This window comes from Pantherophis guttatus, chromosome 8 (assembly GCF_059756535.1).
Source record: "Pantherophis guttatus breed Tessera chromosome 8, ASM5975653v1, whole genome shotgun sequence".
Lineage (NCBI taxonomy): Eukaryota > Metazoa > Chordata > Lepidosauria > Squamata > Colubridae > Pantherophis > Pantherophis guttatus.
The window spans coordinates 59,668,439-59,693,694 of record NC_142070.1 but is presented as its reverse complement, the minus strand read 5'-3'; the positions used below and the strand labels follow the sequence as shown (position 1 = coordinate 59,693,694).

General features: G+C 40.9%; 2 protein-coding genes across 2 annotated transcripts in view; both read left to right on the top strand.

Annotated features, from left to right (window-relative positions):
• TMEM128 (transmembrane protein 128) overlaps positions 1 to 23,906 on the top strand; it is a 67,544-nt gene extending 43,638 nt beyond the window's left edge. The window contains exons 3-5 of the mRNA XM_034432908.3: positions 13,835 to 13,996; positions 16,939 to 17,047; positions 19,386 to 23,906. Coding sequence (XP_034288799.1) covers positions 13,835 to 13,996; positions 16,939 to 17,038 — 262 coding nt within the window. The 3' untranslated portion in view covers positions 17,039 to 17,047; positions 19,386 to 23,906. The remainder of the gene's footprint in view (positions 1 to 13,834; positions 13,997 to 16,938; positions 17,048 to 19,385) is intronic.
• The window catches only part of OTOP1 (otopetrin 1), a 79,196-nt gene continuing 73,567 nt past the window's right edge, over positions 19,628 to 25,256 (top strand). Inside the window, exon 1 of the mRNA XM_087875266.1 lies at positions 19,628 to 19,766. The gene's annotated coding sequence lies outside the window, so the exon portion shown is untranslated. The remainder of the gene's footprint in view (positions 19,767 to 25,256) is intronic.

The following is a 25,256-nucleotide window of genomic DNA, read 5'->3' as shown; positions in this document are numbered from 1 at the left end:
CTCTTTTGAATTTTTAAAAAATATTCTATTTGTCCCTTGTTAGAGATTATTGCTATCTCTTCCATCTGTTTGTCTACCTGTATCATTTTTGGAATTATTGCCTACATTCTCTCCTCATATCTTTCTGATTTCTCCTCTATTTTCTAAGTTTTTTGTTCATTTTTTATTGTCATTTGCTGGGGTTTTTGTAATCTCACAGTATCTTGCATCAATTCCATCATCTCCCTATGATTCCTTGTTATATCTTCCTTAATACATTGAAACATCAATAATATTTGTTTATAGACTACGTTTGTTTTCTGCTGCTGAGACATTTTGTGCTGATATACTACTCTAATCACTGCTCAATATCCCACCAAAATTTCAATATCCCAATTGTCAAGAAACACCAAAAACACCAGTATTAATAAAATTTACACAGTCCTGGAACTGTTCCTCAAAATCCTCTAAATTATAGTCCTTAAAATTTTCCAATTTCACCCTCTTAGGTTTTCCAAGTTTTTAAGTCTAATTTTTCTTCTTTCTTCTTTCACCTTTTAGAATGCTCTGTCAAATGATCTTAATAATTCAGATTGGCCCACCAAATTTCCCCAAATGTCTTTAGTCCACAAAGTTAGATACTCAGTTTCAAGGATGTTTCTTGTTAATTGTAATTCACCTTGCCTTAAAAATCTTCAAACAGCTCACTAATATTTCTAAGCAGACAAAACTCCAGTAGATATGAAACCAAAATAAAAGGGCCTTCCAGGTGTAGTTTACTTTTCACTATTTTCTTTCTTCTCCTCTTGTTATTCTTGTATTATCCAGTAATATCAAATTTTTTCTTTCCAAAGATATTCTCACAAAGCACTAATATAATATCATCTTTGACCAATAGATGGCACCCCCACTCTAAAATCCAGCTTAAAACACAGCAAAACCTGGGGGAAAATATAAGAAATAAAATGTGAAATTCCTTTGTACAAATTCTTCCAATAATCAAGCAATATTATCCACAAATTAAATCACTTTTCACGCTACTAACAGTTCCAGTCCAGTCGTTTTCATTTTAAAGCTTCACAGTCTTCCCTTGCCAGTTTGTTTCACTTTTAGGTCTGTAATCTTTCTCCATGTAATAAATACCCGCTTTCTTAATGTTTGGGAGAATCTTTTTTTAAATAATTTTTTTATTTGGGTTTAAGTCTCTAATATAGAAGGTGAAAATTGTGTCACCCAGTTTCAATCCACTGCCAACAAATCGCTCCAGCACAAATTCTTCTTGTCCCGGTTGTCACAGCTTTGGTCTAACCAAAATGGCTGCTGCCAATCAGGAGGGTTTTCTTTGGATCAAACAAGGAAATTGTTTCCTCGCAATCTACAAAGCATTACTCCTTTCTTTACCATACCTCCAGGGTGGCTTTGGCCCCATAGGGTCTCCTGGCAAGCAGGTATCAGCTGAGTTTCGCGGTGCTGACGGAGCTCCTCTATCCCATAACGTCCTGCTGCAATGCCAACTGGTCAAATTCTTGCACAAGGAACTTCTTCATGTCTTTGGCAAGGTGGGTGCTGGCTGAATCCCAGACTAGCAGACCTCTTTGGCCACTTCGTAAAACAAATGGCAGCATTAACTCGACCCACTTCCTTATAACTCCATGTGTGCATCAGGCTTTTTCGGTTTCAGGAACATAAATCCCTGAAACATGTTCAGTCTTTTATTTCTTGCCCTTGGTGATGATTAGAGGTGGGACTTTGCTTCCATCAAGACAAATTGCCAAAGTGCAGGTAACGTGCACTTTTGTAATCAGTGGAGGGAATATAGATTGACATGGCATCACTCTGATCAATTGTTATTTGAGCTCCTCGGCCCATAAACACTGCAGTTTCATCCTTAGCGATCACGTTGGAGAGTTGGTATCTAGAAAAGTCAATGCCATCAACAAAGGACTTGAACGCAAGTGCACGTTTGGCAAGTTCAGCATCTTCCAGCTTGAACAGTTATGTTGATCTCCTTAGAGACTGTTCATATCGCTGAAGGAAGCCATCAGCCAGTGTTGAAATGCTTTGAATTCTTACAGGGGGATTTGTAATTGTGGTGCCATTGCAAGGGCAAATGCTTGGCTATCAGCCCTGCGCACAACCAAAGCCTTTGCTCTCCTGTCACCAATCCATTCAGAGATGATGACTTCAAGTTCAGGAAATATTGGTTGCTGTCCTGATCCACACCTACGTTTCTTAGCATTTCCTTCGTGCATCTGTTGACTGAGGTTATTGTATTCTTCTCTCCATTTTTGGGCCATATGGAAATCCAACTTCTTTTTTTAAAAAAATTTATTGAAATTTATTATAATACAATACAATACAATCAGTCAGACAGTATTATTTTTCTACACAAGTTAGATTGATTCTTCCTTTACATTTCATCGTTCCAAATTCCTATATGCATCTTAAAATTTGTATTAACTTTTATCTATTCTTTATTTGGTTATCAATCCACCTGTACCAATCATCCCACACAGTATAATATTCTGAGTCTTCTTTCTTGTTTAATTCTAATGTTAATTTGTTCATTTCGATACATTCTAGAACTTTCTGAATAATATGTTCCTCTGGTAGTGTATCTTTTCCTTTCCAATATTGGGCGTAGGCTATTGTTGCTGCAGTGAGTATATGTATAATTAAATATTTTCTTTTTTTCCGGTATTTCATCTTTAATATTCCCAGGAGAAATGTTTCAGGTATCAATTCAATTTTTTCATTGGTTGATTCTTGTAGCCAATTTTGAATTTTTCTCCAATACCTCCAACTTCTTCTCTTTGCAGAAAGCTGTCAGATTCTTGCCCTGAAAATCCTGCATGATTCCTTTCTTGAATTCCACAGAGTAGCTCTTTCTTGTTGAACTCATCTTTTCTGGAGGTCAAAATAAAAGTCACTTTATATCATTAAATCCATTAATCCATTAACCCAAAGACTTGGAGTGATGTTTGGGATTTGGCATTGTGGTTGCCCAGGGGTGGTGGTTGGGATTTGCAATTTTTGCCTCATTTTACAATCTTTCCTGCCACTTGCCAAGTGAATCAATGCAGTTGTTAAATCAATCTGGATTTTCCCATTGACTTTGCCTGTCAGGAAGTCGCAAAAGGTGATCACGGGACCCTGAGTTATAACTGTCATAAATACGGGTCAGTTGTCAAGCTACTGAATGTTGACCATGTGACAGCCTGGCAATGTTGCCATGAGCATCTGGTGAAAAACAGGCATAAGTCACTTTTGTTTCAGTGGGATATTTGGAAAGAGATTGCAGATATTTAATTAATTAATTAATTAATTTGTATACCGCCCTTCTCCCAAGGGGACTCAGGGCGGTGAAATAAGTCTTCAGGGCCTTACGGAAGGTCCGGAGGTCCGGGATCAGTCATATTCCAGGATGTAGCTCATTCCACAGTTTTACTATTTAAAAAATAGAGCAAAATTTAATTTGAAGTTACAATTATCTTAAGCTATCTCCATTTTTACAATCTTTAAAAGAAAAATCTTAAAATACAATTTAAAATGAAAGCCATTTTTAAAAATATATTTATCTACTCTGCTCTCTTTTATTTAATGCCTAACAGTTGGTTAAGGAGATGTTTGGACCTTTAAGAGATTCATATTTTCAATATTTATTTATTTATTTATTTTTTATTTGTTTAAATTTCTATACCGCCCTTCTCCGATGTAGGACTCAGGGCGGTGAACAGCCAAAGTAAAAACAAGACATACATACAAAACATACAAAATCTAAAATCTGTTTAAAATAATTAAATAATTTTGGCCGTAATTAAAACATTCCAATTTAAAATCCGTTTAAAATTTGACTCAAGCCAGCCCAGCTAGTTGAAATAAATGGGTTTTTAGGGCCCGACGAAAAATCCGGAGGTCTGTTATTGTACGTAGCTCTGGGGGGAGGTTGTTCCAGAGGGTGGGCGCCGCCACAGAGAAGGCTCTCCCCCTGGGGGTCGCCAGCCGACATTGTCTGGCGGACGGCACCCTGAGGAGGCCCACTCTGTGGGAGCGTACTGGCCGGTGGGAGGCTATTGGTGGCAGAAGGCGGTCTCATAAGTACCCCGGTCCTAAGCCATGGAGCGCTTTAAAGGTGGTCACCAACACCTTGAAGCGCACCCGGAAGACCACCGGGAGCCAGTGCAGCTCGCGCAGGAGAGGTGTCACGTGGGAGCGCCTCGTCGCCCCCAAAATCCCCCGCGCGGCCGCATTCTGGACCAGCTGGAGCCTCCGGGTGCACCCCAGGGGGAGCCCCATGTAGAGAGCGTTGCAGTAGTCCAGGCGGGAAGTGACGAGTGCCTGAGTGACTGTGCGTAGGGAGTCCCGATCTAGAAAGGGGCGCAACTGGCGTATCAGGCGGACCTGATAAAAAGCCCCCCTGGCCACGGCCGCCAAATGATCTTCTAACGACAGCCGTGCGTCCAGGAGGACGCCCAAGTTACGAGCCCTCTCCGTGGGGGCGAGTGATTCGCCCCCAATAGCCAGCGATGGCATCAGCTGGCTATATCGGGACGCCGGAAGCCACAGCCACTCGGTCTTGGAGGGGTTGAGTTGGAGCCTGTTTCTCCCCATCCAGGTCCGCACGGCCTCCAGGCACTGGGACATCACTTTAAGGGCATCATTGGGGTGGCCTGGGGTGGAGATGTACAGCTGGGTGTCATCAGCGTACTGATGGAACTCCACCCCGAAGCCACGGATGATCTCACCCAGCGGCTTTACATAAATGTTGAACAGAAGGGGCGAGAGGACCGACCCTTGTGGCACCCCACAAGCAAGGTGCCTCGGGGTCGACCGCTGCCCCCCTGTCAACACAGATTGCAACCGGTCAGAGAGGTAGGAGGAGAACCACCGCAAAACGGTGCCTCCCACCCCCAACCCCGCCAACCGGTGCAACATGATACCATGGTCGATGGTATCAAAAGCCGCTGAGAGGTCTAACAGGACCAGGATAGAGGAGCAACCCCTATCCCGGGCCCTCCAGAGATCATCCACCAATGCGACCAATGCCGTTTCCGTGCTGTGCCCAGGCCGGAAGCCGGACTGGAGCGGGTCTAGATAGACAGCTTCATCCAGGTACCGGGGAAGCTGTTGCGCCACCACACTCTCAACAACCTTCGCAATGAAGCGAAGGTTGGAGACTGGACGATAGTTAGCCAAAACAGCCGGATCCAGAGAAGGCTTCTTGAGGAGGGGCCTCACCACCGCTTCTTTCAAAGCGGCCGGCAGGACCCCCTCACTCAAAGAAGCGTTAACAATCTTCTGGAGCCAGCCTCATGTCACCTCCCGGGAAGCCAGTACCAACCAGGAGGGACACGGGTCCAATAAACATGTGGTCGCATTCAGCCGTCCCAGGACCCTGTCCATGTCCTCGGGAGCCACAGGATCGAACTCCCCCCAGATAACACTCTCAAGACCTGCCTCAGTCATCCCGTCTGGACATACCCAGTCAGAGGCCAGCCCTTCCCGAATCTGAGCGATTTTGTCATACAGATACTGCACAAAATCCTCAGCTCGACCCTGCAAGGGGTCATCCCACACTTCCAGATGGAGGAGGGAGCGGGTCACCCTAAACAGGGCGGCCGGGCGATTATCTGATGACGCGATAAGAGCGGCAAAATAGTTAGTTTTCGCCGCTTTTATCGCCACTAGGTAGGTCTTAATACGAGACCTCACCAGTGTTCGGTCAGGTTCGGAGCGGCTGGTCCTCCAACTACTCTCCAGGCGTCTTTTCCGGCGCTTCATCTCCCTAAGCTCCTCGGAAAACCAAGGAGCTAGGTGAGTTCGGTGCCGGGTCAGAGGCCGCAAAGGCACGACTCGGTCCAAGGCCCCGGCAGCCGCACTATCCCAGGTGGCCACCAGGTCTTCGGCCGAGTCATGAGCCAGAATCTCAGGAAATGGCCCAAGCTCCATCTGGAACCTATCAGGGTCCATCAGGCGCCTGGGGCGGAACCACCTGGTCGGTCCCGCCTCCCTGCGGCAGAGTGCAGCGGTTAGAAAGTCCAGTCGAAGGAGCGAGTGGTCAGACCATGACAAGGGTTCGATGGCTATATCCCCTATATCAAGGCCACTCAACCACTGACCAGAGACAAAAACTAAGTCCAGAGTGTGTCCTCCTGTGTGAGTGGGGTCATGAATTAACTGAGTAAGGTCCATGGCCGTCATGGAAGCCATGAACTCTCGAGCCACCTCAGACGTTTCACCGATAGATGGCAGGTTGAAATCCCCCATGATGGCAAGTCTGGGGGTGCCCACCGCCACCTCGGCTATAACGTTAAGGAGCTCGGGCAGGGCCGTTGCCACGTGGCAGGGAGCCAGGTACGTGACCAACAGGCCCATCTGTACTCCACGACCCCACTTCACAAAGAGGGACTCACATCCGGCTATCTGTGGAACGGTGGTCTCCCTTGGATCCAGACCTTCCTTTATAATAACCGCCACCCCCCCGCCCCTGCCCTGAGCCCTCGGCTGATGAAATGCACGGAAGCCTGGTGGGCATATATCCACGAGGGGGACTCCCCCCTCCTGGCCCAACCAGGTCTCCGTAATGCCCGCCAGGTCCGCCTCCCCCTCCTGAATAAGATCGTGGATGAGGGGGGCTTTATTAACAACGGACCTGGCGTTGCACAACATCAGCCGGAGGCTCTGGCCCTGAGAATCTGAACAACCTGGGGAACAAGAAAAGCATTGGGGACCAGAATGCGCAATCGCTCTAAGATAGCGAGTGCGCATTCCCCGCACATGATATGGTCCCCAGCTTCCGCCATATCTGCCCCTCCCACTCACTATGCTGATGGAACAGCCCTCTTCAAATCGAACTCCAACCCCCTCCCCGACCTCCGGTTCTACGTCCCTAATGTCGCAGCCCTTCGCTAAGGCTGGTCTTGAACCCGGTGGATTTCCCCCAGAACCCACCCTAATCCCCCCCGAACCCCTTAAAATTTTTGTTAAAAACTCACTAAAAAACCCACTTAAAAAACCCCTCAAACTCTTCTTAGCCGCATGCCATCTCTCGGGGCTCCAACGCCCGTCATCAAGATAGGCCCTCGATAACGAAGAGGGCCAGACCTGCGAGAGGGGGGAGTCTCGCAGGGCACGAAGGTCATTCACCGAGTACATCAAAGATCAAAGGGAGGTGATAGTCCATGGCCAATAACCAGGGGCCAATTTGATGTTATTACAGTCAGAAGGAGTGCAATGCCAGGCTTCAATAGAGTTCCAATGGAGCATGTGAGACCTCAGTGCCCTCTCACGGCAATGGCGGGAGTAAAATGCTGTTTCGGTCCGGCAGAGGGTGACCCAGCCCTCCTCTCACGGGGGCTGGTCAACCACGATCGTCCAAAAAGCCGGAGTTGAGGCAGCAGCTATAGACCCACTCCACCAAGACTTGAATCCCCAGATGTAAACCTCCATTCAACGGAGGGGAAGAATGGGGTCAGGTCAGTCCACATAGTCCAGACAGGCTCAGACAGCGGAGATCATAACCGTCATTACCTCCGGGGAGGTCAAGATGGCATCTAGACCCGGAGATGATTGTTCAGCAGGCATACACGGCATGGCATCACCACATTCAGGGGGATGGGGGTGAAAAAGGAGAGCAGAGGCAACAAATGCCATAGGGGGGAAAACCCCTCAGTCATAGTCCAGCTCTCCCCAACCCCTCCCGGATCTTCCTTGGGACCATGCTGCTTGCCTCGTCCAGCCTCGCCCAGCCTCCATAAATCCTCATGGAGGCCTCTGGGACGACCAAGGGGCCAAATAACGCCCCACGGTCGCCCAGGAGATCCAACAAAGCAAGCCAGCAACTGCCAACCTCTCCGACGCTCCCACGCTCCAAACTGTGGCAGCTTCTTCCTTGACCCGGCAGCCGCCATTTCCACGCCGCCAGCACCGCCGTCGCTGCCACTGCCAGCCTCCCCGCCCTCACCTCGCCCCCCCCCGCCCCTAGTACATGTCCAGGGCAGATTGGGCTGGCGAGGATCCCGGCGAGGGTGCTGCACCGCCGCCACCGCCGCGGCGCTGACGCCGTCATCCTGGCTCTGCTACCTTCGCCAGGAGAGTCTGCTGCCGCCCCTCCTCCTTCGGGCCGCTCTCGCCATCCTACGGTCTCCGCGAGCCTCAAGGACACTCACAGAAGCCGGAGACCCCTCAACGGAGAGCCCCAACACTCCTCCAGCTGGGCCAGGGCTGCAACGATCGAAATTCAGCCCTCCAAAGGCCTCCTGGAGCCATAATCGCCCCCCAGGATCACCGGGATCACAGGCAAGTCGCCATCTTGCGCATGCGCAGAATTTAATAAGATGTCCTTATTTTATCAGGGATCATCATTACAGTTTCATTTTACCTTTTAAATTTTCTGTTTAGAAAATGTTTAATTGTTTTGTCTAGAAACAACCTGTGTCAAGGCATTCTTAATTCATCTTTCAGTCATAATTCAATTTATTTTTTTCTGCCAGACTGATCAAATTTATTATTATATTTCTCTCGTACTTCTACGGTGACTTATGTTCCAAAGACCAGGTTCCTTGAAGCCAATATTTTGCCTAGAAAGGCAACCTTAAATGTAGCATGAGAAATTGCAGAGATTTTTCAAAACTCTTGGCAACTGTGAGTTAACCTATGTGTTTTCTTAATAGGTTATGGAAACACTGTACCTTATTTAAATCCTTTAGCCAAAGGATTTGACTAAATACCCATAATATTTCAATGCCTAAGCTAGCTAAATACAGGCTGAATGGTATGACAATTTAATGATTAGAAAGTGATACTCATCAATAGTCCCAAATAAAAATAAAGACTGAATGGACTGCCATAATTAAAACCTTAATACTTTGTATTATATGAAAGCTAAATAGAAATATAACTATATATTTTTTCTTTTCCATGAGTATGCTTTCTGGCCATATTCCTAGCAAATATATCCAAAGTTCTTCATATATCCAGTGACAAAATAATGTGAACAAAACTTCTTTTAGATATTCTCTGAGGTGTTCCTAAAATGGTACCTGCTCTGGGAGAACTTGAAGTAGTTTCTGTATAGGAAGGCCACATGGTGCATCGATTACCTCTTTTTCCAAAATGCAGCTTCTGAATACCACCTTTTAGAAAGAGAAGCAGTTAATGCATTGCACAGGATTTTGTGGAGTTTGTCTTGCACCATTCTGGACACAGTCACCATTCTCGCGATCTCTCAGAAAGAAAACCTGAGAGATTGGATTGGAAAATCATTTTCTGAGAAATCATGCAAATGGCACCCACTCCAGAATGGCATAAGGTACCCTCTGTAGGAAGACCACATGTCACATTATTAGGTCACTCTTGGAAAGGTGGTTTTTGGAAGAGTTGAATGGAGCAGGCATGATAGCAGTAGAGAAAGTCTAAGGGTATGGGACTTAGCAGGGCAGCAAGCTATGTGAGGGGTGCCTTGAGCTAGGGGAGGACCCGTGCAGATGCTGCAGTGCAATCCTCCCAGGACTCCCCACCCCCACCCCCAAGACAGCCTGTGCTCTGTTTAATGACCCATGTAGTTAGTTGCTTAACAGTTGCAAAAGGGACAACCAGAATTGTCTTTATGCAAGCACCTCATTTAACAACCACAATAACTTACAGTCATAATTCTTGGAGCAGTTGTGGTCATAAATCGAGGATTACCTGTACAAGATTCTTGTATAAATATAACATCAGCTATTTAAATATCTATATTTAATAATATCTCTCTTACATTCCAATTCAGTATTGTCAACCTAAGTATATAAAACGGTCAAATAGAATAGAATAAAATTAGGATCTATATAAAACAAACCTTCAAAAACAATGAATGTTAATGTTCCAAATATATATAGATTGGATCTGAGCATTTCTTCAGAACCATAGGCTACATCTGGCCCTTTGACTGTTGTTGCCTGGCCTTTGGCATGGGGAGAGCCAATGGCCCTCCACAATGGTCCAAGTTTTTCATATGGCCCTTTGGGAAAATTAATTGCTCACCCCTGACATAGAGAATATTGATGTTAGCAAATCTTGGTATATTGCAAGATAATATATTGGTATAGAAAATTAAGATATTATTAATTTAAAAGGTTGTAATTGAACACAAAAAATACAGAATGTATCTCCTCCACCATTGTAATTCAAGAAAAAACAACCCTATTACTTCCATAGAGAATTATTTCCCCACCTCAATCCCCTCCAATTTCTCTCTCCCTGTTAAAAAAAAACAAGAAAGAAAGTTAACATTGGAGCAGGTACAGGAGTCCTCGACTTATGACCACAATTGAGCCCAAAATTTCTGTTGCTAAGTGAGACATTTGTTAAGTGAATTTTGCCCCATTTTACAACCTTTCTTGCCACAATTGTTAAGTGAATCACTCTGGCTGTTAAGTTAATAACATGATTATTAAATGAATCTGGCTTCCTTAATGACTTTGCTTGTCAGAAGGTCGCAAAAATCTGATCACATGACCCCAGAACACTGCAACCATCATAAATATGAGTGTGAATTCAAAGCATTTGAATTTTGATCACATGACCATGGGGGATGCAACGCTCGTGTGAAAAACAGTCATAAGTCACTTTGTTCAGAATCATTGTAATTCAGATGGTCACTAAACAAACTGTTGTAAATTGAGGACTACCTGTACTAATATTCTGCATAATTACTGAACCTTTTACAGAAAAGAGTCTAAAACAGCTAAAACAAGCAGCTGCAAACTAGTTATTTTCTCCTGTCCTATTTGATTTCTCCTGGAGCTTTGTAACTTGATTCGTTTTACCCCAATTTCCAGCATTGTAAGGAGACATTCAGTTCCATCCTAGTTTCTACAAGGCAAATGTGTGCTCAAGCTCAAGGACATTATTTTGGATTGTAAGCAAACTAGTCTTATTGTTTTGGGTTGATTTGTATCTGCATGTTTTTGAACTAATTAAACTTCCCCATTAGAGCGTCTATGGAGATTCTCAGTCATCCAGATCATGGTTGTCCTAAAGGAACTTTTTCAAGAGGCAACTTTGTCTTTGTTCATCTGCATTTAAAAGCAAAGGCCACTCTTTTGAAGACAGCAAACTCCACATTTTGGTGAGAGAGAAGACCACTGGTTTGAAAGAGGGGTCAAAGAGGCCATCTATGTCAAAATTGAACAGCCCTCTCTCAACAGAGGGGAAGGGATACAACATCATCTATTTCCAGTCTACAACACAGTCCTTTCAACAGTTCCAAGAAGGCTCCACACCCATTTGCACTACAGGTGACCCTGATGACACAGATAAACCTCCAGGTGGCCTCAACAACTCTAAAAGAATGCAAATGACCAGCTGTCTGCAAGGAGTTTAAATCCTTCCATTCTCCACCATCCAGGCAGTGCTGAAGAAATTTCTTGGATGAGAAGCAAAACATCTTCAAAGAAAAAACAGAAAGCCCACTTGTCCCATGAAAAAAGCACCTTCAGGGTTCCCCATTAGAGTTTTCTGAATAACTTCTCAATAAAATGTTCTGAACATGATTCCTGGGCATGTACATATTGTTATGTAAATCAGTTCCTTTTAATAAGCTTGTGCAAATGTGAATCATTTCAAAATTTCAGGTAAAAATTGGAGATTGAAAAAATGTTTTCCTTCATTGTTAAATAATTGAATTATAGTTAGAATTTCAGCATCTTTTTATTTATAAATTAAACTTTACATTGTTCTATTTTGCATAAATAAATCAGTAAACACATCCATGCTATTTTCTTGATATTGGATGATTTGCCATTGCCTTCTTACAGGATGATTTTTAATCATGATTTTCTAGTCTAATTTGTTTTTAAATATAATCTCATGAATCAGAGTCCGTAGAAGTCATCATCTAAATATCAACCAGACCTAATCATGTTTGGCTTCTGAGCCCAGATAAGGTTGTCCAAATGTTCTACTTAAACTCAAGTCCTTTTCTCTCCCTCTCCCGTGTTTCCAGTCTTAGATTCTCAGGTGTCCTTATGCTAAAAGGTCCCACACATACCTGATGAGGACCTCTTAAGTAGTTGAAACCTGAAGCACCATAAAGACACAAGCCTGGTAAGGATGTGGACAGGGTTCTGGGTAAGATTAGTGCCGCCACGTGTTTATTGGACCCGTGTCCCTCCTGGTTGGTGCTGGCCTCCCGGGAGGTTACACGAGGCTGGCTCCAGGGGATTATAACTGCTTCTTTGAGTGAGGGTGCCTTTCCTGCCACCTTGAAAGAGGCGGTAGTGAGGCCCCTCCTCAAGAAGCCTTCCCTGGACCCGGCTGAATTAGCTAACTATCGTCCAGTCTCCAACCTTTGTTTTGTGGCGAAGGTTGTTGAGAGCGTGGTGGCACGACAACTTCCCCGGCACCTGGATGAAGCTATCTATCTGGACCCGTACCAGTCGGGCTTCAGGCAGGGGTACAGCACAGAAACGGCATTGGTCGCGTTGGTGGATGATCTCTGGAGGGCTCGGGACAGGGGTTGCTCCTCTGTCCTAGTCCTATTAGACCTCTCAGCGGCTTTTGATACCATCGACCATGGTATCATGCTGCAGCGGTTGAGGGGGTTAGGAATAGGGGGCACCGTTCTGCGGTGGTTCTCCTCCTTCCTCTCCGACCGCTCACAGTTTGTGTTGGCAGGGGGACAGAGGTCGACCTCGAGGCATCTCGCATGGGGAGTGCCGCAAGGGTCAGTCCTCTCGCCTCTCCTGTTCAACATTTATGTGAAGCCGCTGCGTGAGATCATCCGTGGTTTTGGGGTGAAGTGTCATCTGTACGCTGACGATACTCAGCTGTACATCTCCACCCCAGACCACCCCAATGATGCCCTTGATGTGATGTCCCGCTGCCTGGAGGCCGTGCGGGCCTGGATGGGGAGGAACAGGCTCAGACTCAACCCCTCCAAGACCGAGTGGCTGTGGCTTCCGGCGCCCCGATATAGTCAGCAGGTGCCATCGCTGACTATTGGGGGTGAATCCTTGCCCCCCACAGAGAGGGCTCGCAATCTGGGTGTCCTCCTGGACGCACGGCTGTCTTTAGAAGAGCACATGACGGCCGTGGCCAGGGGGGCCTTTTATCAGGTTCGCCTGATTCGCCAGTTGCAGCCCTTTCTGGATCGGGACGCCTTGCGCACGGTCACCCACGCCCTTGTCACCTCCCGGTTGGACTATTGTAATGCTCTCTACATGGGGCTCCCCTTGAAGAGCACTCGGAGGCTCCAACTGGTCCAGAATGCGGCCGCGCGGGTGGTTATGGGCGCAACTCGTTGCGCCCATGTGACACCCCTCCGCGAGCTGCACTGGCTCCCAGTGGTCTTCCGGGTGCGATTCAAGGTGTTGGTTACCACCTTTAAAGCGCTCCATGGCATAGGACCCGGGTACCTTCGAGACCGTCTTCTGCCACCAATAGCCTCCCACCGACCAGTCCGAATGAACTGCCCCCGGAAATACGTAAGATCTCCGACCTCCGGGTGTTTCGCTGCGCTCTGAAGACCCTGTTGTTCCGCCAGGCCGGACTATTAATATAACGTTTTAAATTGGGGTATTTTAAATTTCTGGGATTTTAATTGGAGCCTAATTATTTAATGATTTTAAATTTTAACTGTTGTTTTGTTTCTGTGTTTTTAAATAGGCTGTACACCGCCCTGAGTCCTTCGGGAGAAGGGCGGTATAGAAATAAAATTATTATTATTATTATTATTCTCAGCCAATGAAAAAACAGTCCTGATCTGGATTAGCCTCGTAATTGAGCCAATGTTCATAACATTGATGTATACTTAATACAAGATCAGCTACCTTATTATGGCACTTACTCAGCTCTCCTTTTCTCTGTCTTGCAGTGGGTGGTTTGTCCTTGGCAGCTGTTTATTAGCTGTCAGTCTGTCAGTGGCATTTTACTGCATCTTATACCTCGAATGGTATCATGGAATTGCAGACTATGAAACTAGCTATCCCACTCTTGTTCCCATCACAACTGCTAGCTTTATTGCTGCAGCAGTTTGGTAAGTTGACCATTCATAGAATAAACTGATATTAATGTTGACACTTGACTTAAAAGTAACTGTTAAAACATTTGTGAGAGGAGACAATAAGATCATTTTTTGTAATATTGTTCTATCATGTTAGCTTTAGCTCTCTTGAAGCAATTTTTAATGCTTGTCTAACATTTAACATGTTTAATTTAGTTCAGGGTATTTCAGAACCATTTATTTAGCTTCACCATGTTTTGTTGAGGCTTTTGGTCTTGATGAAGCTCCAGATTTGTTAAAGAATGATTTGGGGCCTTCTAAGTGAGTAATTTAGATAAAAGGATTAAAATTGGTATAGAAAAAAACACATTTCCAGCAAAGTAATATAATTTTTTATTACATTTATATCTCACTGAAATCAACCTACTCTCAATGGTTAACACAACATAGAAAAAAACAGTTAAAAATCCCTAATAGGAATAAAATCAGCATAAAATCAAAACAATATAATAATATAATGTAATTTAAGAATAAAATAACTCAAAGAACCAGAGATGGATCTAATATCATCACCCTCCAGAATTTACTGTTTTCAGCAACTTTTAAAATGCAGTTGGGAAGGGATTATACCGATTTCCACATGGAAGCTATTCCACAGAGCCACAGTTGCCACCACGAAGCTACCCCTCCTAACCAAACCTCCCTACAGTATGGCACTAGGAGCAGTTTCTCTCTAGATGGCTCAATAGGTTGGCTAGCTCTTATGGGTAGCAAGCCATAATGGTCTTTGGGTTAAAGTCAGCATTTTAAATTGCACCTTTAAGCTAATTCCAGTGGATTGAACATAGAATAATTTTTCTTTGTCCACTACTATTCTAGGTGTTTCTGTTGCTTCACTTCTCATGGCTCCGCACAAGCTGCCAGGTTCAGTCAGCAGAATGAGGCTGTTCAGAAGCAGTCTTGTTCCTCACCTGACTCACCTGGGGCATTTCCCAGGAGCCCTTTGGAAGCCATACAAGTCCATGAGGCATCCATGGATATTCATGGCAATTCATCCATATTCCATATAGCTTTTTTCTGTAATAAAATATTTTAATGTATGACATATTGCCAGATTGGCATTGCTTCCAAAGTGTTTAATTAAAGGGGTACTTGATTCACTCTTTTTATTAAAAATAAAAAGTGACTTTGTATTGTCCAATTGCAATTACATTGCATTGGTTCATTGTACATGAAATAGACAGGTGAGGGAAGAATACAGATTTGTCGATTGTTTTGAAAGTGGGCCATTTTATACTGTAACAGGATTCACCCTAGGTAAAAGATAGGTGTAATTAAATTGCATTTTCCCTTGTTTCATAATAGTATTGCTGTGAAATAGACTAGACTGGTTATATATATTTTTCTTCCTAGCATTTTCTGGCAAATGCAAGGTCCACTTTTTTCAGATCAACTGATTGTTGCTCCATTAGTTGTGATAGGAATTGCCCAAGCCTGAGGTCATGGGCTAAGAGGGAAGGACTGGCCCAAAGTCACCCAGCTTTGCTTTCATGCCTCAGTCTTGCAAACAGAATTCACGGTCTTCTGGTTTCTAGCCTGGTGCCTTAATTCCTAGACCAAACTGGCTTTCAACTAGATTGATTATAAATAACCTAGGAAAAAGGGCTAGTTTTAAATCATTGATTTAAATTAGATGCTAATTTATCTTACATATATTTCTTAAATACCAGCAGGGGTATCAAACTCGCATTGTCACATTGTTGTCATGTGACATATCATGACTTTTCCCCCCTTTGCTAAACCAGGGGTGGGCATGGGCAGCACATGATGCATCCAGCCCACAGGCCGTGAGTTTGACACCCTTGGCCTAACACTTGATTTAAGTTGCCTGCAACTGTGTGTAGGCATCATCACATACCTACACTGGAAAGGGGTTGATGGGTAAGCATAGGTTGCAGATGGCTGCAGAAGGGCCCATGCACACACTTCCAAAGTCCCTGTTGCGCATTCTATGGAGGTGCATGTCCTTGCATGCTGATTGGTTGATCCTACTTCCTGTTCTGTGCCTTATTGTTTGATCATCTCCTAGCCAGAATGTTATTATATGGAGAAATATAAATGCAACACCTGTTCAATCATCCCCAAATGACAAATGCGTACATTCCTGACATGCAGTGACAGAGAATTCTAATCTAACCTTAATTCCTTGATGTATCTTAAGAAGTAACATTTTAATCTACAGATTTATATTATCATAAAAACAAAGTTTATGAATTGCTAGCTATTTCCAGAGTGCACACACATATATATCATTTACAGATAGTTCTTGCTTACCAACTGTTCATTTAGTGACCAGTCGTAGCTTCAATGGGTCTTCATAGCTGTAGCCATTGTAGCATCCCTTTGGTCAGTCATGTAATCTCAATTTGGCCACTTGGCAACCATATTGCACTATGATAGTTGCAGTATCCTGTGATCATGTGATCACAATTTGCGAGTTTCAGAGATGCTTCCACAAGGAAAATCAATGGGGAAGCCAGCAGTATAAATTGTAGTCATGTGATGTGTTTACCAAACCATGGCAATTCATTTAATTATCCTGACAACTGATGTTGTAAGTCATCACAGTCATGTGATGTACTTGATGACTGTGACCTTTAGTGATAGAGTTGCCAGTCCCTATTACAGTCAGTGAGGACAACCTGTATTTATCATGGTTCTTTTTATAATTATGAATTATTTAAATTTAGAATATTATCTAGAGAAAAAGGTAAGAGACTTAGCGAGAGTAAAAACAAAGATACTTGTGTTTCCATGTGTGAACATATATTTATTTATGAATAGATTACTAGAAGACGTTTCAAGATGAATGAAAGAAACTTTTAAAGTAATAGATTAAACATAAATATGATAAACTACACGTAAAATTGCTAATATTAAACTAAAATTGATTCTTTTTTTTTTCTCATTCCCAGTTTTAACATTTCCTTATGGCCTGTGTGGTCATTTCTGACACCTCCGGTGCTCTTCATCCAGTTTATGGGTATAGTCATGCTTGTGTCCCTTTTGGGCTAGACCTTGCAGGTAAGACTGGGTGCTTAACTCTGTTTCTCTGGATAACCAAATCTCTTCATTTTCATACAATTATAGACTTGGAACTTCTAAGGCTGACCAAAGCAAAATGAAATGGAACTGTTACTTTCTGTGGTTTGGAAGGTGTTTTTTGTGGAACTGTGTTATGCTTTTTGGCAGTTGCATCACTCAGTCTGAAGTACTATCAGCACCAAAGCTCCTGATAGATGATTGATCTTAGCTGAACTTGAAAAACTTAAGCAGAATTTAGCCTTACTGCTACCTGAATAAGACACTATCAGGAAATCCAGGCATATTGAGTTGACTCAAATATTTAAAAAAAGAGATATCCCATCTACCTATTTTCTGTTTTCTGAGCAATGGACTTCCTTTTTCTATCTTCTAATATAAATAGTTTTTATTGAATATAAATATTAAAAAAGACATACGTAACATATACACAGCGAACATTTATACAACATATACACAAAAAGAATATAATTTCTTCTTAAGCATTTTTTCAGAGTGACGTTCTACAATTCTACTTATAATATATTCCTTCACCTTTCTGTAATCTAATAATATTTTTGTTACATATATATGTATCAATCAGTAATATATCCCCTATATTTTTTATATATTTCTAATTTTTAACCAATTATACCAATTATTCCATATTTTATAATAGTCTGATTCTTCTTTTTCTTGTAATTCTTTGGTTAACCTATCCATTTCAGCGCATTCTAAAATTTTCCCTATTACTTCTGTTTCACTTGGTATTTTTTCTTGTTTCCAATTTCTTGCGTAGGTTATTCTTGCAGCAGTTAATATGTGAATTGTAAGATATTTGATATCCTTAGGGTATGATTTGTTAAATATTCCTAATAAAAATGTTTCTGGTTCTTTTTCAATCTGTGTTTTTGTTATTTGTTCCAACCATTTTTTGATGTTAGACCAAAATTTCTTTGCTGCCGGGCATGTCCACCATAAATGATAGAAAGTCCCTTGTGCCTTTTTGCACTTCCAACAAATTGGGCTATTTTTAGGTTGTATTTTTGCCAATCTGGTTGGAGACATATGCCACCGATAAAACATTTTCAGTTGGTTTTCCTTGTACGCCGTTGCTTTCGTTAACTTTAGGTTTTCCTGCCAGAACTTTTCCCATTTTTCCAAAGGTATTGTGTGTTTGATATTTTGAGCCCACTTAATCATCGTTTCTTTGACTGTCTCTTCTTCCAATTTATAGCGTAGGAGAAATTTATAAATTCTACTAATTAATTTATTTTCTGAATCTAATATAATTTTATCTATTTCTTGTTTTTGATTGTAAATTTCATATGTTTTTATATGCTCTCTATATTTGGATTGTATTTGAGTGTAAGTCCACCAGTCTATTCCTCTGTGTAAATCTGTCTCCAATTGTTGTTTTGTCTTTAGTTTGCCTTGATAGTCAATTGTATCTTTATATCTAATTATTTTTGTCTTATCTGTTAAATTTGGGTGTCTAATTGATTCAGCCGGTGCTAGCCAATTTGGTATCTTCATATAATGTTGTTTTTTAATTTTAAGCCAAATTTGTAATAGTGAGTTCCTTATTGTATGAGTTTTAAAATATGAATGTGTTTTGTATTTCTCATCCCACATAAAGGAGTGCCAGCCAGTTTGAAGTTCGTGTCCCTCAATTGTTAAAGTTCTAGAGTCCTTTAATTCTATCCAATCTTTGACCCACGATAGTACTGCTGCTTGGTAGTATATCTCCCAGTCAGACTTAGAAAAATGGGAAAATTTACACGTTTCATTCCTAGGAAGAATTTCGGCCATCAAAATGATTATATTACCTAAATTTTTATATTTGTTTCAGGTCACCCCAATTAAAATAGATAAACCGTTTTTTGAAAAGCTGAATAAAATAACATCTAAATTTATTTGGCAAGGGAAAAGGCCACGAATAAAATTTAAACTGCTTCAGGATACAAAAGATAGAGGAGGACCTTTTTCTATCTTCTATTCATCTTTTCCATACCTATTCAGTTTTATATCATCTGCAGATCTAATTGTCATTCCTACCATTTCATTTAATATTGAGTACTTGAAAATTACTTTCTCTCTCACTGTTACATTGTCCAGACAGTATTTCTTTGCTTATCAGAATGTCCTCAAGTATTTCATCAAATGCTTGGTGATTTCAAAATTCAGAAGCTCCATTTGCATAGTAATCTGTGGAAGAATTACCTGATGAGAATAAATGAGAGATGGCTATTTTGTTAATATGCTAACTCATGCTGATTTCTTTTCATTGTTGCATTGTTTTTATAATCTCTTGGCTGAAATCCCTCATATTTTGTTTTAGGTTCTTTCTACTCTTGATGTCAGAGTGAATGGTCTGGATTTAATCACTCTCCCCATTTTGAAGTTTGGGGCAATACCTGCTCTCTGCAGGTATTCACTTCAGATAGAATAAATAAAGGATCAGCAAGACCATCATCAAATTTCTTCAATACTGTAGAAGGGAAGATTTAATTAGAAGTATATAAAGATTATCTGGTCATGTCTCCTTCATTTTCAAACTTCATTGTCATTCCTCATTCTGTTCTTCACCATTTCTTGTTGAGCAACACTGAACCATTTGCATTCTGAAAAAGATAACCAAAAGCTGTGTTTAAACAAAATGCAATTCATTTGTTTGAAGGCTGAATTGCCAGCTGGCAGGATTTGAAGATCAAAGCTGCAGGTAATAAAGTGATTTAAATCAGTTTGGTTTAAATCAAATCTACCCTGATTCATACACTACTGCACAGCCTACTTGTAAGTGTTTATAAGGTACTATGTATTATTCTCTTTTAAATTAATTATTTGTAATATATATATATAGATAGATAGATAGATAGATAGATAGATAGAGAGAGAGAGAGAGAAAGAGAGAGAGAGAGAGAGAGAGAGAGAGAGAGAGAGAGATCTAAACCTAGCTTCTATACAGACATTTATACATATATAAATATGGGAGTAAATAGCATAGATACAGAAAAGGTATAGGATTGTATCTGATTTATATTTTTACTGTTAATAGGTAAAGTCTGTTGTCCCGGTTTTGTGGAGTGGTTACTTTTGGTATTATTATTGCATCAGCTACTCTTCGTCTCTTTATTTCTTTTTTTTTCTTTTTTTCTTTTTAATTTTAAAAAATAAACTTTATTAAACATATAAAAATAAAATAATACACCATATATATATACAAAACACATCTATATCAATATAAACAACTCTACCTAAAAAGAAACAGTGACTTTAGTCACATATCTGTTATCTTGTTGACTGTGCTTTTTTTTGTTGTTGTTCAGAATTTTGCATTTGCTCTCATTTCTTCTAATTATCCAGTCATACCATTTATCCCATACTATACAATATTTTGAGTCTGCCTTATCTTTCAATTTGAATGTTAATTTATCCATTCCCACACAATTATAGATTTTTTGAATTATTAGTTGGTCTGTTGGCAGTTGATCAGTTTTCCAAAATTGAGCTAACGCCAATCTGGCTGCAGTGATTATATGTAGTATTAAATACTTTATTTCTTTCTTGTAATTTTCTTTAATCATCCCTAATAAAAAAAATTCTGATTTAAGTTCTATTTTTTCCGATGTTATTTCTATCAGCCAAATCCTTATTTTTTCCCAATACTTCCTAATTTGGGGGCAAAGCCACCAGACATGGAAAAAAGTGCCCTGCGCCTGCTTGCATTTCCAACAAGTTGGACTTAAGTTTGGATACATTTTCGCTACCCTCGAAGGGGCCAGATGCCATCTATACCACATTTTATACTGATTCTCTTTATAAACCACTGATTTTGTCATAATTATTTTCCCACGCTCTTTCCCAGTCCTCCAGTTCTATGTTATGTCCGATGTTTCTTGCCCATGCTATCATTTGTCCCTTTACTAATTCTTCTGCCAAATCGAATTCCAATAGATATTTATAAATTTTTGAGATTAATTTTTCCTCCGGGGCTTCTAAAAGTTTATCTAACCGATTTGGTTTTAATTCAATTCCTCCTTCCTCTTGATCTTTTTTGTATCTTGTTTTTATTTGTAAATAGGGCCACCAGTCTATCCAAATTCCTTGCTCTCCGAGTTCTTCTTGTGTTTTTAATATTCCCTGGGGATCTAGTATTTCATTATATCTTACCATTTTTTGAGTTGCCATGGTATTGGGGTGTGTCATCGCCTCCATTGTGGATAACCATCCAGGAACTTTCATATAGTGTTTGTTTTTAATTTCTTGCCATATATGAATTAAAGAATCTCTTAAAATATGGTTACAAAAATACCTATGTGTTTTGTTCCTGGTGTTCCATAAGAAGGCATGCCACCCCATCATCAAATCGTGTCCCTCCAAGGTTAACAATCTTTGATATTTTAAATTCACCCATTCCCTAATCCATGTCAAGCTCATTGCTTTATAGTATGTTTCCCATGCTGGTAATCCAAATCCACCTCTGGTCCTATCATCCGGCAGTATACTTAATTTGATTCTTGCTTTTGTTCCTTCCCATACAAATTTTGTGGTTATTTTATTCAGATTTCCAAAAAATATTTTGTCCAATTTTACTGGAATTGTCTGAAATAAATAAAGGAGCCTCGGCAGCATGTTCATTTTTATCGCTGCTGTTCTCCCTAATGATAATTTCAGTTTTCCCCATTTTTCTAACTCCTCTTTTATTTTTTGAACTAAAGTTACATAATTATTCTCCTTTATGGTTGCGCATCTGGCTGTTAAATATATACCTAAATATTTCACTTTTTTTACTACCTGTAATCCTAATTCTTTAATTAATTCCTCATTTTGTTTTCCTGTTATATTTTTCGTTAACATTTTGATCTTATCTTTATTAAATTTTAAACCAGCTACCTTCCCAAATTCCTCTATCTCTTTTATCAATATTGGACCTGTTTTTAATGATTCTTCTATGAAGAATACAAGGTCATCCGCAAATGCTTGGGCCTTGTATTCCTCTCGTTTTACTTTTAATCCTTTTATCTTTTTGTTTGCTCTGATTTTTATCAATAGATTTTCCAATGTCAAAATAAAAAGTAATGGTGAAAATGGGCATCCCTGCCATACTTCTTTCTTTATTTCAAAAAATTTAGTAAAGTCTCCATTTATCATTATACTTGCTTTTTTTGTGTGTATATAGAGGCAATTATGTTTTCAAATCTTTCCCCAAATTTTATATTTTTTAATTGTTGTAACATAAATTGCCAATTGACTTGATTAAAAAAATAGATGAAAAGATGGATGCAATAAAAAAATTATACAAAAAAATGATCAAAGAATAATAGCTATAGAGAAGAGAAGAGAACAGACAGAAGAAAAATTGGACTCATTGGACCAGAAAATGATGGGCCTAAATAAAGAACTGGAAAACACAGTGGCACATCTGGAGATGAAGAGGGCTGCATTCTACTTGCGATTTCAGAATGTGGTCGAAGATAAGAGAGGAGGATTTAACATTTGTGATGGCAGAAGTGATTGTGGAGGCCCTCCAACGGGATAAAGATGAAATAATAAACGAGCTGGACGAGGTCTACAGGGTCCACACGAACTATGCCAGACAATATAAATTACCAAAAGAGGTCCATGTAAGATTTGTGCGAAGAAAAGTAAGAGACATTGTTTATAAAATAACAAAAAATGAACCTATGTTCTATAAAGGCAAAGAAATAATTACGTTAAAACAAGTCCCTAAGAAAATTAGAGAACTGAGAAAACTGATTGCTCTTGGCTTCTATCTGACTATCCTGATATTTTAAAAACTGTTTGAACAGTCTGGGACATGCAAAATAAAACTTCTGACTCTCTCTGTTTTAGTAAAATAAGACATTAACATCAAAATAAGACAAAACATCAAATCACAACTTTTTACTTTTTCATAATAATATGAACCACCCATTTCTGTAAAGATCTATCAATCTACTTGGTAAAACCCAAAATTAAAGTTTCATTCTTTTCCACTTCAAGCACGAAGTTCAGAAGCGGTCTCCAAGTGGTACCCAATCCACTTAGACAAATGGCAAGGGATATGGTGGGAAAATATGAAATTAGTAGTCTCCACGACCTATAAGGAAAACATTTATAAGATGATATATAGGTGGCATCTCTCCCCTGATAGACTGGCTAAAATGTTTGCTGGACAATCGGCGGTTGTTGGAAATGCGGGCAAGAAAAAGGCACTTACTATCATCAATGGTGGACATGCCAGGAAGCAAAAAAATTTTGGGGGAAAATTAAAAAATGGTTGAATAAGATTTTAGAACAAAAAATTGAATGGTCACCAGAGACATGCTTGCTCAGCTCCAAACCAGATAAGATCAAGAAGGATTCATGGTATTTAGCTCTTCACATTATTACAGTGGCGAGATTGATATACGCTCAATTTTGGAAAAACCAGAATATCCCATCAGAGGAAGCAATCATAAAAAAGATTCTGGATTGTGCAGAAGCTGATAAATTAACCAAAAAATTAAAAGATAAGGACCAAACACAAACATGTTTATCCTGGGAGAAACTATATATTTGGCTAGAGAAGAGAATGTCATAACCCAAAGTAAATGTGGAAGGATTGTTAAGGAGGAAACTATACTAAGTGAGGTTGGTTAGACCTAATTGAGATATTAAGAGAGATGAGTTGCCCTATCTCCCCTGGAATGTAATATTATATTGAATACTCAGATATGAAGGTACCATCTGTACCTACCATTTGTGTGTCATTTGTAATGTTCTTTGTGTTGTACGTTATTTATATGGTGTACTGTTTTGTTTTTTTTTGTTTTTTTAATGGAAAATGTAAATAAAGACTGTTTTTTTTAAAAAAAAAGTACTTACGTTCTTTTCTTTAATCAAAGTAGTCAATTTTGCCATTTCAGCCAACTCCATCAACTCCACACTTCCTTTCCAAGATGGCGCTGCCGACGGCTGCCTCGGTGAAATACTCTCTAATGGTTTTTTAAAATTTTTTATTACTCTTTGCTATTCTCTACGGATTTCATGAGACCATTTGCTAAGAAATAAGCAATGTTTCTTTAAGAAGCAGCTTTCTGTAACCTCAAACACCCCCCATCCCCCACCCGTCTTTACAAACGCGGAGGAGATTCTAACATAGGAAGAAGCAAATTCCCCGGAGCTATGGATCACCAAAAGCAAATGCAGGAGACACTGTAAAAGAGGTAAAAAAAGGAGCCTTGGTGGCGCAGCAGACTAAAGCACCGTTAAGTAACACCAGCTGCCTGCAATTACTGAAAGTTCAAATCTCACCAGGCTCAAGATTGACTCAGCCTTCCATCCTTTCGAGGTAGGTAAAATAAGGACCCGGTTTGCGGGGCCAATAAGCTGACTTTGTATAATAAAAAGAACACCGCTTGTGGGGGGCCAAAAGCCCTACTAAGCAGGTATATACAAAAGTATGAAGGCTATTGCTTAACGCATTGTAAGCCGCCCTGGGTCTCCGGAAAAGGGTGGCATATAAATCGAACCAATAAATAAACAATAAATAAATAAAAGAGCAGGAATTTTGAATAGACTAAGGAAGAGGAAGAACAAAACAACCCCGCTCCCTTCAATCTTCCTAATTTACGTTCACTTGCTAATAAAATGGATGAAATATTCCTTTTAAATAGATGCAATTCGGATTTTTACAATGCAGCAGCCCTATGCTTCATTGAATCCTGGCTAAATGAGGAAGTTGATAACAACAGCATGCATATACCAGGGTTTCAGATAATAAGAGCAGACAAAATTGCAGAATCATCAGGTAAAAAGGGAGGAGGCTTATGTATATATATCAACAACAGCTGGTCTCGATTCGACCGGAAGCATCCTGGCGAGACTGTCGGGGATTAGCGGGCTCTGATGAGCCTCGCGAAATCCTGGGCTGACGAATTGCTGCAGAGGGGTCTTCAGACTGGATCTGTCCTGTAAGGACAGGGAAGAAAGAGAGGTACCTCGGAAGACCAAGAGAAACAGGCAAGTTCCTCGGAGATCAGAGGAAATTCTCTCTGACTCTGCAGTGGGGGGCGGAGGTCATTACGATCGCCAGTAAGCTGGGGCAACCAGACCAAGCAATGTGCAGGAGTGGAGAATTGAGCGGAATATTGATGCCGGGTGAGTGATATCTTAACTCATAGGCAGAAAGGGGGAAAAAGGATTTTTAAAACAATTGTAAATGTCC